Source organism: Panthera pardus, unplaced genomic scaffold (genome assembly GCF_024362965.1).
Source record: "Panthera pardus isolate Hobbes unplaced genomic scaffold, ASM2436296v1 HiC_scaffold_8, whole genome shotgun sequence".
Classification (NCBI taxonomy): Eukaryota; Metazoa; Chordata; class Mammalia; order Carnivora; family Felidae; genus Panthera; species Panthera pardus.
Genome location: NW_026527013.1, coordinates 79,335,387 through 79,349,512, shown reverse-complemented (window position 1 = coordinate 79,349,512; position 14,126 = coordinate 79,335,387). Strand labels below are relative to the sequence as shown.

The 14,126-nt window shown below is 43.0% G+C and overlaps 2 protein-coding genes across 15 annotated transcripts in view; one reads left to right on the top strand and one right to left on the bottom strand.

The window, feature by feature from the left end:
• The window catches only part of KMT2E (lysine methyltransferase 2E (inactive)), a 99,013-nt gene extending 92,469 nt beyond the window's left edge, over positions 1-6,544 (top strand). The window contains 9 exon segments of the mRNA XM_019451219.2: positions 18-74; positions 214-777; positions 1,761-2,047; positions 2,913-3,001; positions 3,105-3,230; positions 3,413-3,510; positions 4,272-5,081; positions 5,083-5,238; positions 5,240-6,544. Of these exon segments, the coding sequence (XP_019306764.1) occupies positions 18-74; positions 214-777; positions 1,761-2,047; positions 2,913-3,001; positions 3,105-3,230; positions 3,413-3,510; positions 4,272-5,081; positions 5,083-5,238; positions 5,240-5,782 (2,730 nt within the window). The 3' untranslated portion in view covers positions 5,783-6,544.
• Positions 6,545-10,244: 3,700 nt separating this feature from the next.
• SRPK2 (SRSF protein kinase 2) overlaps positions 10,245-14,126 on the bottom strand; it is a 253,782-nt gene continuing 249,900 nt past the window's right edge. For 11 of the 14 annotated variants that reach the window (XM_019451229.2, XM_019451231.2, XM_019451223.2 and 8 more), the window contains one exon: positions 10,245-10,696. In XM_019451229.2, the coding sequence (XP_019306774.2) occupies positions 10,512-10,696 (185 nt within the window). In that variant the 3' untranslated portion in view covers positions 10,245-10,511. The other 3 variants (XM_019451228.2, XM_019451232.2, XM_019451224.2) reach the window with 2 other exon arrangements.

Sequence of the window (14,126 nt, the reverse complement as noted above, 5' to 3'; positions counted from 1 at the left end):
TTCTTTCTTTTATATAGAATATTTCTTCCCCAGAAAGTTCTCCAGAAATTAAGAGACGCACTTATAATCAAGAGGTAAGGAGTTATTCAATAAGGTTATTGACATTAGTGACCTTTGCCTATTATTATTTTGTTTAAATTATGAGATTTTAAAATAAGTAGTCTCAAGGTGTGCTTATTTGTGTAATTTTTTTTGTTTTAATTCTGTAAACAGGGATATGACAGATCTTCGACCATGTTAACACTGGGGCCTTTTAGAAATTCTAATTTAACTGACCTGGGTCTGCAAGAAATAAAGACTATCGGTTATACCAGCCCCAGGAGTAGGACTGAGGTCAATAGGCAGTGCCCTGGAGAAAAGGATTCTGTGTCAGACCTTCAACTGGGACTCGATTCAATCGAGCAGACTGCCTTACTTAAAACCATGGAACCACCTACACATGACAGGACTGATCCTACCAGCCAACTGGAATCTACTCACTCTGGACGGGGCACAATGTATTCTTCCTGGGTAAAGAGTCCTGACAGAACAGGAGTTAACTTCTCTGTAAACTCTAACTTGAGGGACCTGACACCCTCACATCAGTTGGAGGTTGGAGGAGGCTTCCGAATAAGTGAGTCAAAGTGCCTGATGCAGGATGATACTAGAGGCATATTTATGGAAACACCTGTGTTTTGTACTTCAGAAGATGGGCTTGTTTCTGGTTTCGGACGGACTGTTAATGACAATTTGATCGACGGAAGTTGCACACCCCAGAATCCACCACAAAAGAAAAAGGTTACAAATTTAACGATTTTAGTCCTTTTAATAGTGTCTTTTTCATACTACTTCTGAGGGTTATTATAGTTATGGGAGGCATTCATACTTAGTTATTCAAGTTAAAGTTTTGATGTGTACATTTTAAACCTTTTCTAAATGCTCAATTAGAATATGTTTACAGACAAGTAAAACATTCTAGTGAACTGTGGGACATTCTTTAAGCATGGTTTCAGAGATTGAAACCTCTAGATGATTTATTTCACTGAAAGAATAACCACTTCCCAGCCAGAGAAGCAGAGTTGAATAATATTTGTGCTATTATCCTTATTTTACATGTTAGCAGGCAGCCCTGCTTCTTTCCTAATCCATAATATCGACAGTATTTAGACCACGGATATGAATATTTGGAAAGTATTCTATAGATACTACTTGAAGTTCCCTGATTTACCACCATTTGGTTGGCAGACATACTGAGACTGTTAGAATGCCTTATCTCAGAGGAATGGGATGGACTACAACACATATTTTCTTTGTTAATAGGCTTATTGCTTTGCAAGTCAAAAGAATTTTAGTGATGTGTGCTTTTAATTTTTATAACAGAGTCCAGTTGGCAACTTTGTGGGAAGCAATGTAGTATAGTGGAAAGAGCACGGGCTTTCAAGTAAGACCTAGGTTCGAATCCCGGCTCCAACACTCACCAGCTGTGTGACCTTGAGTGAGTGAGTTACTCAATTTCCTCATCTGTAAAATGGGGATGATAATATACCTATTTCATAGGGTTGTTGTGAGGATTAAATGAGATAATGTATGTAAATCATCTAAATACAATGCCTGGCAATATAATAGCCATTGGTAATTGTTAATTATTATTATTTGTTCAAAAATTATTTTACATAATTTTCCTAATGTAAATACAGTAATTCTCTTTAGAAAAAAAGAATAGATTGATTCTGACATATAAAACAAGAAAAAAAGATTTGCTTTTCCTTTTCTTGCTTCAGGTCTCCCTGCTAGAATACCGTAAAAGACAGCGTGAAGCTAGGAAAAGCGGCTCCAAGGCAGACCACTTTCCCCTGGTTAGTGTGTCCCCTCATGCAAGTGGCAACTCGAGCAGCAGCGGTGACAGCTGTGGCGGCAGGACCGAGAGCGGGGAGCAGGCAGAGAGCACCACGGGCCTGCCGTTACCGGCGCCGCCTACGGTTTACAGCGCTGCTTCAGAAGACACCAGCAATAACTGTCCCGTTAAGGAAGCTTCCGCCAGCGAGAAGAATGAACCAGAAGTTCAGTGGTAAGCCTGTTTCAAAAAACCTAACTGGGAACTTTAGAACTCTGGGTAGTATGCATGCATATGTAATTAAAGCAGTCGGTGTTCTTTATCCTCCAGTCAGGACCCCTTACATAGCTGGTTTTGAACGCAGCCGTGTTTGTAAAGACCTGAAGTCTGCTGTTCTGAAAAGCACACGCTTTTGTTAAGGAACTCTCTTCCTGTCTGTCGTCGTTCCCCCAGTGCTGAGGAGATAGACGTCTGTGGTCCTACTTCAGAGAGATCCTTTTTGCTGATAGGCTTTTAAACCAGCTATGCATCTGCCTGTTAAGGGTCCACTGTGCTTCCTCTTTGATAATTTTCACGTTTTTCATACAAATACTCGTCTCCAAAGAACTTGTATCATAGTCAACATCCTGCAGTTTCCTTATACGCCCTTGTTACCAGTTACAGAGAAGAAGAACCAACTTTAGTACTTCTTCAGTAGGAATAGAGGCCAGATATAGGTGGGTCTTGGCAAAGGGCAGAAGGGCTCATTCACGTTGTTCCTCGGTCCCCTTACCCCCAAGAGCTTCCTGCTGTCAGACACAGGGTAATTTATAAAGGGTATGGGTCCCTGCAGTGACATTCTGGATGCTGATATGTCACCCTTCAACCCCCTGCTCCCTTCCACCAAGGAGTTGCCTTAAGACAAAGGAATGGAGTCTGACTGAGCTCTTTAAATATATGAGGATAAAGAAAAGACAGGCTGTTTTCAAAGCTTTACACCTAAGTATTCTCCCAGCAGAGCAAAAGCCTTGGTCTGAGAGGACATGTTGACCATCCAGGACAAAGAATAATCTAGCTGGCAGTACCTTCCTTGAATTGACGGTATGATTTTATGTTCAAGGACCGCTTCAACCTCAGTGGAGCAGGTGAGAGAAAGGAGTTACCAGCGAGCGCTACTCCTCAGCGATCACCGAAAAGACAGAGATAGTGGTAAGTGAGCCTGTGCCTCTGCCCAAAAGTGGAGCCAGCTGACCACAATGTACCCTCGTTCTTTGCGGTTCTAATGTTGTCTTTGGGTCTGCTTCACCTCCAGGGGCAGAGTCGCCATGTGTCCCATGCTCACCGGGTCATGTTCCGTCTTCACCTCCATCTCATTCAAATCACATTCCCCAGTTGCAGCCCCAGGGCCCAGTCCCTCCTTTCAGTGAACTTATGGAAGGTCAGTAAGCAGAGGACCCATCATGATTATTGTTTTAAGAACCTTTTTAAATCAGAAGGGAGAGTGCCTTTATAAAAAGTTGGTTTGAATAGAATTGACATTGCTTTGTACAAAGTGTTAGTTGCAAGACAATACTGTCGCGCAATCTTACGTTTACTATATAGGTTTCTTCTGCTTTACAGATCCTGACCCTGAAAATCCAGAATCCGTGACTACAAATGAATGTCCATCCCCAGACACTTCTCAAAATACTTGTAAAAGCCCTTCAAAAATGAGCAAGGTAATAAAATTGACCTTTGAACAAGGCTGTTCAGAAAAGTGGATGGTAATATGCATACTGAGATTTTTCTGCTGTATCAAGTATCCGGTTGTCATTTTTGGATACTTTTTGACCAAATGGTCTAGTGTGCTCACTGTGCTTCAGTAATTTACATTTTCTCCTAGAATTCCACTCCATACCCCAGGAAATTCAGTCTTTTCGTAGAATATCTGACCACTCAGTGAATGCTCAAAAAACAAAAGGTCAGGTGACACTCATTGAAAAGAAATGCTGTTACCACCCTGAATCATGACATGGGGGGGGTGGTCTGACGTGGCAGTATCTTTGGAAACTAAAGATGAGGGATAGGAGATTTTCTTTTTCCTCATACGTGACATCATACATATTTAAAACAGTTTGGGTTTATCATTAGGGTGTAGGAATTTCAGTTTATGGAATTGAAGGTTATCAGAAATCTTTCAAAATAAGCCTCAAAAGCAGGTTTCATCGCTTAAGAAAAAAAGGCAAATTAAATGTAAGGACCATTATTTCCTTAACCTGGTCTTAATAAAAATTAATCCAGGGAATTCAGTTTAACCTTAGTTATCAGAACTTGTTGTAGCCTCTGAAAAAGCTGGCTTTTCAATATCCCAAGCCTCTGTGATGGACTTCTCGACTCTATCTTCATTTATAAATGAACATGTAAATAACATTAAATACCACCGATAACAAACCTCAATGTACATAAAACGTTTCTTACATGATTTGTTTCCTTTTCATAGCCTGGTTCACCGGGACCTGTACTTCCTGTCCAAGCACATGGGAAAATACTCACAAAAGCAGAGTCCCATTGGGAGGCCACAGTTACTGTGTCAGAAGCTGAGAACGGTGTTCACCTGAAAACAGAGCTCCAACAGAAACAGCTATTAAATAACACCCAAGCGCTTTCGAAGAATCCTCCTCAGCCACTCGTTCGAAGCTCATCCGAGCAACTTCCACAAAAGCTGCCTTCTGCGCCAGTGAAGTTGCACTGTCCTCCGTCCCCTCACGTAGAAAATCCTCCCAAATCATCGACACCTCACCCGCCGGTACAGCACGGTTATCTCTCACCAAAGCCCCCCGCCCAGCAGTTAGGGTCTCCCTATAGGCCTCATCACGCACAGTCACCTCAGGTGGGAACCCCTCAGCGAGAGCCTCAGAGAAATTTCTACCCCGCGGCACAGACCCTGCAAGCCAGCACTCAGCAGGCGACCTCCGGAGCGTTATATACGCAGACCCCCTCGGGACAATCTTCAGCCACCTACACCCAGTTCAACCAACAGAGTCTGAACAGCGCAGCTCCACCCCCTCCACCCCCTCCGCCCCCTTCTTCCTCGTCTTATTATCAAAACCAGCAGCCCTCTGCAAACTTTCAGAATTATAATCAGCTTAAAGGTGGGCTTTCCCAACAGACTGTGTTTGCGTCGGGACCAAATCAAGCACTTCCTGGCTCCGCTAGCCAGCAAACCGTCCCAGGACACCATGTTACTCCAGGGCATTTCTTGCCTTCTCAGAACCCCCCGATCCACCATCAGACTGCTGCCGCCGTGGTCCCCCCCACCGCCCCCCCCACCCCCTGCCCCAGGACCGCACCTCGTCCAGCAGCCGAGCTCCCATCAGCAACACTCAGTGGCTCACGTGGTGGGGCCCGTTCACGCCGTCACCCCCGGGTCGCACATTCATTCGCAAACTGCGGGCCACCATTTGCCACCCCCCCCCTCCGCCTCCTGGTCCCGCCCCTCATCACCACCCACCGCCCCATCCTTCCACGGGACTCCAAGGTCTGCCAGCACAACACCAGCATGTTGTCAACTCGGCGCCGCCTCCGCCACCGCCACCGCCACCTTCCAGTGTTTTGGCTTCTGGGCACCACACCTCGTCCGCTCAGGCCTTACACCACCCGCCTCATCAAGGACCTCCACTGTTTCCTTCAAGTGCTCATCCGGCTGTACCACCGTATCCCTCCCAAGCCACACACCACACCACTCTGGGGCCGGGACCCCAACACCAGCCTTCTGGAACAGGGCCGCATTGTCCGTTACCAGTCGCAGGTCCTCATCTCCAGCCCCAAGGACCAAACAGTATTCCAACACCTACTGCTTCAGGGTTCTGTCCTCATCCTGGCTCTGTGGCCCTGCCACACGGGGTTCAAGGACCCCAGCAGGCATCTCCAGTGCCTGGACAAATCCCGATTCACAGAGCGCAGGTGCCACCGACATTTCAGAACAATTACCACGGTTCAGGGTGGCATTAAAACGGACCCCAAAAACATTTTTTAAAATGTTCTGTAAGATAAACTGTATATTTCATATGTACCTGTTAAGGTACTTTTTAAAGCTTGTACATGAAACTTTGTATAAAAAAAAAAAACACCAGTGCTCTTTCATTGTATTTTTCCCATTTTTGCTTTTTAAAATTCCTTAAAAGATGTGCTGTTAAGCCAGTATTAGGTATCTTTATTTTGTAAGTGAACATTCCAGCTGTTTTTCTGGCAGTAGATTTGATGCTACATGATCTTTCAATTTTATTGTTGCAGTTAAATTCATTTAGTGAATGTTTTCTATATTATTTCATACATACGCATTTAAGTACACAGCTAAGAAATGGCACTATGAGGATTTTCATTTTTCTTCCTGTCAGCAGTTCTGTGAGTGCATCTTAGATATAAAAAAAAAAAAAAATGCAATACAGATTTTTATAGTTTGGTGTGGACATGGCTCATTTTGTTTTATCGGTTATTTGCGAGCAAAATGTAATTTAATGTATAGATGATTTTTAACGTCTCCCGACACACTGTAAATACTGCATTTCCTTTGCGTATATAACTGCTTACAGCTTTTCTCATTGGATATATAGCGTTGTACATATGACAGGTCTTTGCAAAACTGTGTGATCTTTGTGAGAGTAGTACAGTATATGGCCTTTAATTTCTTTTTTATTTTAAATATACTGTCACATTGAAGCACTGGTTGGGCATTTTAATTCATGTTAATAAATCACAATTATGTCAGTTTTACCAGATTGTCCTGTACAACTTCTGAGATTGGAGTCTGTTCAAACAAGGGTCTTTTACAAAAAGTTACAGTTTTTCAGATGTAGTTTGTAAGGAGCCTTCCATTTTCTTTAGCGACCACCACCTCAGCAGTCATCAGGAAGCAGTAAGGGGTTGTTCCTATGATGTCCCTACTTGTCACTGTCGCAGGAGCCAACTCACAGGAATCTACTCTGCTGTGGAGATGCTGTGCACATTTACTTCTATCTGACATCGTACAACGTGAGCCCGTATCATTAAAGCATCACACGTGATACAGTTAGAGCCCGTAAAATATGGAGTAGTTGACCTAAAAAAACACACAAATATCTAACTTGTACACTTTAGAACATGCGTGACTGCAATGTCCTGATTAATCAAAATTATCTCTAAACCTTAAATTAACATTTATTATCTAGCTCTATAGTATTCAGGGAAAAAAAATACTTCGTTTTGGGTGTACAAAAGGAAAAGGAAGAAGGCGTTAGTTACCCTTAGAGTTCTCAAGTGAAATGAAAACAGCCTAGTGAACATTTTGCTGAAATAGGAAATGCTAGTTATTTTGGAAAAATAAATTCTGTCTTCTGCCTCTGAGGAGTATTAGTAATGACACGAACGCATTTTTCCAGTTTTCCCTAGTTGGCATAATTTGGCACAGCACAAAAATTCTGTGTGCTGGAGAAACAAGTGAACAGACTAAAAATGACTGGATAATATCTGGCAGTAATGAAAGTCACATTGCACACTTTTAACTCCCATTTCTTTTTGAAAATCAGCTAATAAGGGCACACTAAGAGAGCCACGTTTAGGGCTCAATTCTAATCAGCTTCAAGTTTTAAAAGAATTTAGGTCAACTTTGCCCTCCTTGACTTTAGCAAACAAAATTGTACTTCCCGTATTCACTAAAAAAACACTTGTCCAAGAAAAACATGGCTCTACATCACCCAGCCCAACGGTTTCCAAGAACAAAGGTTAACTATTAGCACAGCGAACAGCATTATTCAAACTCTTTAAAGGACTGTCCTCCTAAGGATTTAGGATTCCTCAGTTACAAATTGGCCTACTACACAAATCATGTATAGAGAAACTTTTCTATGAACTGTAGGATCTTACATAATTCCTCGACTTCTCGATGAAGAACACACATACTCCCAAATACTGTCCTCTACCAAAATTTCATTGAAGTCATAAAAAAAAAAAAAAAAAAAAATGGACAATTTAAAAGCGGAATTTAAGGAATAATCCCAGCTGTGGATACAAACTGAAGTTATCTGCCCAAGGACAGTGGTTTGTCCTGTTAACTGTTAAGTATAATCCAGGCACAGGAAGAAGTCAGTAAATCACTTTTCAGCTAAAAAGTCTAGGCTTTTCTGAAGCCCCTGTATCTGTTGTTTTTTTTTAAGCCTTTGGGCAGTTCTAATTTCCAGCCAGCCAGCCTCTCATCTGCTATCATCATGTATGTGGTCCACTGCTTGTCCTTCTCCATGAAGGCCTGATGTGGACCAGAGGGGAAAAGCAGGACGTTCACTAGAACGTCCGAGCCGGCTGCAGTGTTCTGTATAACCAGCGCTTCTCGCTCGGCTTGTATGTATTCTTTATCCTCAAGCCACCAGGTTCCCGCCAAAAAAAACATACTATACCTAATACAAACATCTATTCCTTCTAGAACATTTTTTTTTTTTTTAACATTGTACACCAGTTAGGCTCTTATTAGGGACAGGTCTTTACAAAATTCGTAACAATCTAGTTTATTTTCTAACATGAGCTGCAATTGCATTAGACACATTTCATTCAAGTGTGCTATAACCCTGATACAAATTCTTCAGTTAGGGGAAGATGAAGACATACTTTGTGGTTCTTGTAAGAACGGATCCTACGGAAACTGTGTCTGCAGCAACCATCCGTCGTAGAACCTACGTGGTAACCTACAGCCTCCTCGGAAAACCTCAGCATGCACGTTTCATAAGTGGTTCTGTTGCACCTCACAGCGGTATGTGATTACCATGCTAACTCCTAAAGGACTGTGTCTTGTTCCCTCACAGTGAAAACTGGTAAAAAGAGAGAAGAAAATCTGCAATGCTCAAACACTATGTCATTAGTATGGATTTCATGGAACACGAAGAGGAATCACTGAAATTCTAGGCAGTGAATCTGTACTACAGCAGCTCTTCGAAAGCCATATTCTACTCTTACAACACAATGAATGATTTCCATGTACTAAATAAGCCTTAATGCATGTTGTGCGACTACATTTCCTGCAATAGGGATGTTGATACTTCCTTTAGTTTGGGTCACACTGCACTAAAAGGAGAGCACATGTTTGTTGATTCTATCACTTCAAATATAGGCCAATGACCAAGGCAATGTCTGGAAAAAAAAAAAACCAAAACACTTTAATTTTTAAGACAACCGCAAGCACCTCAAACAATGGATTATTATTACAACACTTGTTATCTTTTCACAATCTAGTTATTGCAAAGGCATATGGATAAATGTTAATGGACAAAGTCAAGAAAAACGAGGCACCTTAATGAATGTAAAATTTTTTAAAAACCTGACATTCAACCCACTGACTTCTAAAAGAGGCTAAATACACCTCTGTAGATTACATTCTAAAATCGTATTGCCTACTATGGTTTGTGTCCTGGATTCTAAAACTTTAAGGAAATGCATAAACAAAATTGTGTGCAGCCTGCAAAGGGAAAATCATTTTCTCAACTTCAATACATGGGAAGACAATGAGAAAGCTCAGAAAATTGTTATAGCCACGCATATAACTGCCTATGGAATGAACGTGGTCCCTGTTACCTCTGAGACGTTAGGGTCGTGCCCACTGCACCGCTAACTGTACATACCACACCTTGGTTTTGGAGAAACACAAGTAAGCTTTTCCAAAAAAGAAAAACTATATATATATACATACGTATATATATGTGTGTGTGTGTGTGTGTGTGTGTGTGTGTGTGTGTGTGTGTGTGTGTGTATACGTATGTATATACATACGTGTGTATGTGTGTATATATATATATTTCTAATTCCACACACTGCACATGGTTTTTGTTGTCCGATTTAATCTATGTAGAGTTTAACTTACAGTGTTTGGAGGACGCAACACCACATGGTACCGGGCCATCACATTTTTAAAGGGAAATTGCTCTTTTTCCTTAAAAGTACTTTTAAAAATATGCAAAAATATGAATGAGAGTGCTAAAACTATAGTACGTATTTTCGAATGAAAGCATGTCTTTTCTTGCTTTAAAGTGCCATATAGGGAATGACATAACTCAGAGCCACTTTGTTTAAAATCCAATGTAAAAGGGCTGTTATGGAATGAAAAGTCTGCACAGCTCCTGGGAGCAGTTCAAGTCCGCTACATGCAACTCAGGCTACAAAGCACTCAAGACTTGGTAGCTTTTCTGAAATTTGAGTCCCCATCCCATATTTAATGGAAATTAACATTTACAGGGTGCATTTACATACACTATAATACAGGAATGATGTCCCTTTGCCAGAAGATAAAATTGTACATTTCCTTGCTATTTCTTGGTTCCAACTTGATAATTTCTTAAGATTGTAAATTATATAGTACTCAGCTAAAATATTTCTTCATAAATAGTTACAAAACCTGCCAAAACACAAGGGGGAAAGTATTTTTCGCTCAAAAAAAAAGACTGACATTTGAATGTCACACAAGAAACAATGCTTAGAGACATGTTATTGTTTCCAGAAGAAAGTGGGTCAGTAAACTACTAAGCTGAAGACAAAGACTACCTTTCCCCAGGATCACAGTGCACAAAAAGCAGAATGTCAAACAACAGTACCTCAAAGCAAAATAAAGGTCTGAGGATGAAGCCAGCTCGCTTGTAATCCCGTTAGAGAATGAGAGTCACCGTTTAGGTCCAATGTACTGGAAAACATTTGCTAGCTCAGAATGCTCTACTGGTAGGATCTGCTAAGAATTCAACCAAGGATGCCGAAGGCATTCGCCAGCCGAGGCTCGTTTTTCTGGAACCATTTCTAACATTGGGATCAGGAAATCTGTAAACTGTGCAGCATCTTCGTGGGGCCAGCCATACTTTTCCACAAGGACATCAAAGAGGCTCCAGGGCTTCAGCTTGGTGATATGCCGCAGTTCTCCTACGGGGAAGAAACAGGCAGTGTCAAGGAAGCTCCACACGCGCATTTCCCATTGGTGGTCCGGCCAGGTTTTCAGTGAAGCGGACACCTACCTGCCCAACACTAGGCAACACCAAAGGCCGGCTTCCCCCCAAGCAGTGACCATGAAAGGTCTTTGTGGCCGTGTTATTTTGCGTAAGCTTGACAAATGCAAACAAGGGGTTCACTGAAAGGGGAACAGTTCGTTCGAATCAGTTCCAGGTTTTTTTAAGTAAGTAGAGGTGCTGAGTCCCCCAGGGTGGTTTTTTTTTTTTTTTTTTAAGTTTATTATTATTGAGTAAGCTCTATAACCCAACGTGGGGATTGAACTCAGGACCCTGATATCAAGAGTCACAGACTCCACCGGCTGAGCCAGCAGGGCACCACACCCGGAATGTTTTCATTTGCAAAGACTGACAAAGGCACTCTCCCTCCAATGTGGGATCTTCTGCAATTTGTAAATTTGCTTAGAAAAAGCTTTAAGAAACACACTACATAAACTCCTTGGATCATTATTTCTGCATGTGACCATGCAAAGAAAAAGGGAGTCCTTCCGTCTAGAAATGTGCTGTTGAAGAGAAGTTTCTTGGATGGCGCAGGTGTACTTTAGCTCACTAATCCAATATGGCAGCTGCTAGCTAGATGTGACTACCGAGCCCTGGAAATGTTACCAGTGCGACTGAGGAACTGAAGTTTTAATTTGTTTAAACAGCCACAATTAGCCACTGGCTCCTGTACCAGACAACACAGCTCTAGAGGCCAAGGTGAACCAAACACCACTCAATTCCACACACTGGCTGTAAAATCTAAGAGATCAGGACATCAAATCTTGAACATGTGCTAGTTGCACCACAGAAACCATAGGTTACGAGGAGCCCCGACCAACACAACAGAACAACCAACGATCTAGTAAATGGTCTGAAAACTAGGACAGCCTTTTTCATAATAGGAAAAAAAAGCTGATTTAAATCAAACTGCCAAAAGGTCAGGATACCTTTCATTAGGATTAATTCCTTTTCTCTTCCCTTTAGAAATGTTCACAGGATGCCCCTCCCCTGTAGGCAGAGAGGCCTCCCCTGCGGGTGGCAGAGACAAGGAAGGGCTGCCCGGGGCCCGCTCCCCGCTCCCCCCGCACAGGCACAGCTCTGGGCTCAGAGTGCTGGCCGGTCCTGCTGAGGCAGGCACCCCACATGTAGCCCCACACGAGGGCCAGCTGTCCTCTCCTCTTCCACTTGGCTCTGTCCACCCACCAAGCCAGGTGTCTCACGGTGTGTATTAAGAGATGCTTCCTTACTAGGTCTTCTCAGGAGGCCTGGTCTGTTTCACCCGTTTACGCATCTCAATTTAGACCACTCTCCTCTTTCTTTAATCACAAAGAAAATAAAAGAACCTTACAGAAAAGTACAAAAACAGAAGGAGAAATGACCTGTAATCCCACCCACTAGGATTTTTTTCTCTCAGCCTCCACTCTCTCTTAATTATATTCCTGTGAACCGGTATGTCTACAGAGTTGCAATCGTCACACGCACCAGATCTGGGATAAACAGAACTTTACGGAATGTTTCTTGTTGGAGGGATGTTGTGCAAAGTAAACGGAGGACGGAGTTCAGCATGGCTTACAGACTGTAGGTCAGCTCTGTTTTGGGGAGGGGAGTAGAGAAAGGGCCATCTGAGAGGAGAAAGTGTTTCCTCCTGTAGAAGGAAGACTGTGTCCATGAGAACAGAGTCTGAGCAATGGCTCAAAGCTCATCCCCTTTAATCTGGAAATTCCAGCTCTGGAAATCCAGCCTAAGAAAATAAACCCTGGCACCACCCTCCCAATCCCCCCAGCCCCCACCCACCCACCACGCATACTTGCAAAATCACAGGTGCTCAGTGACAGGAGAACCGTGGTTACAGAAACAAACCATGATACGTCAACCTGATGAATACTATTTCATATTACTTGGGAACATGGAGGGAAATTATATGGCCCAGTGTCTGGTACTAAAAGAAGAATAGAAGAGAATGATCACAAGAGTAACCTTCAAAGCGCCCTTCAAGATGGAAAACAGGTACCCCCCCAAACAGCAGCTTTGTTAGAAGGTGGCTTCTCTCTCTGCATCTTCCGTAATACAGCTCTCCTTGGCTTACAGAGACCGTGGAGCTCACCAGAGCAAGGTTTGCAGGAAACTAAGAAAGTTCACATGGAACATTCCAAAACGTGTCCTCTGGAAGGGGGAGAGAACTTCACGGACCTTCATCTCTTCTGACCTGGAACGAACACTCCCCGAGGTTGCAAATGAACATAATAGCTGAGAAGCACAGTCCGATCAGAACATTGAGGGATCTAGTTCGGAGGGGGCCAGTTTAAAATCCATCAACAGGCATGAAATTAGGTTCAATCTTCCATGAAAAGAGAGAAGCGTTACCACAACAGCTGCCTTAAAATCTGCATAGTAACAGTGATGAGAACAACACAAGCTGAAAGGCCCCGAAAATCTATTTATTCAGACCTAACTAGCTATAAACTGATAAAAACATTTGCAAAGAACCGACTGGAACACCTAACACACTTTGACCAGGTAATCAATCCCACACACAAAAAAACCTGTGGGCGAAGACGCTGTCTGTAACGCGAGCATATGCAGCAGGCACAGTAACCCTCAGCTCCAATCGGTACACGTGCCCGACACCGCTACCGTGACAACCCCGAAGTGCCACCTCGAAGAACAAGCATATGCCTTATGGAGACAGGTGGAAAAACTGATGCCAAGAAAAAACACAGGAAATAAACTTGCCTAGGCCCTATGATTCCATGTACAAACTCTTAGGCTCAATTCAATAAGAAACAAGTCTCACAAATGGTTGCTAAAGGCTCTTTAATAACAAGCCCTCAACTCCCAAACGTGCACATCCACCGCTAGGACAGGCTCGTCCCATGAGCAGGGACCCTGTCCCCTCCCCAGCTCCAGCCTCGTGAATGGCCACCTCTGCTACCACAACTCAGAATACAAAATGAAATAAGAAAACGCTTGAGAGACTGTTTTTCGCTATCTGCTCCTATTGTACAAGTGGCTCCTGGACAAGTTAACAAATTTTTACCTTGACAACTTCTTCTCTCTCAGGCAAGTATACCAAGATATGTTCCACTGCAACACATTCTGCAAATAACCAGACACTTAATAGTGAAAGACTTTACCGTTTAAACCGTCTCCTTCCTTTCCTTCCTAAAGAACGCTGAGTACCACTTTGTCTTTCCTCGGGAGCCCAGCAAGGCCAGATGGACGACCCTGCCCTCAGCAGCCCCTCATGCTCCTAATCCGCCCTGGAGGCAGAGTCACCTTGACAGAGCCCAGGAAGACAGAAACAGGCCCCAAGGGAGGGCTCCTTCACCTGCCAAGTCAAGGCTTTGGGACCTGCTACTGTACTC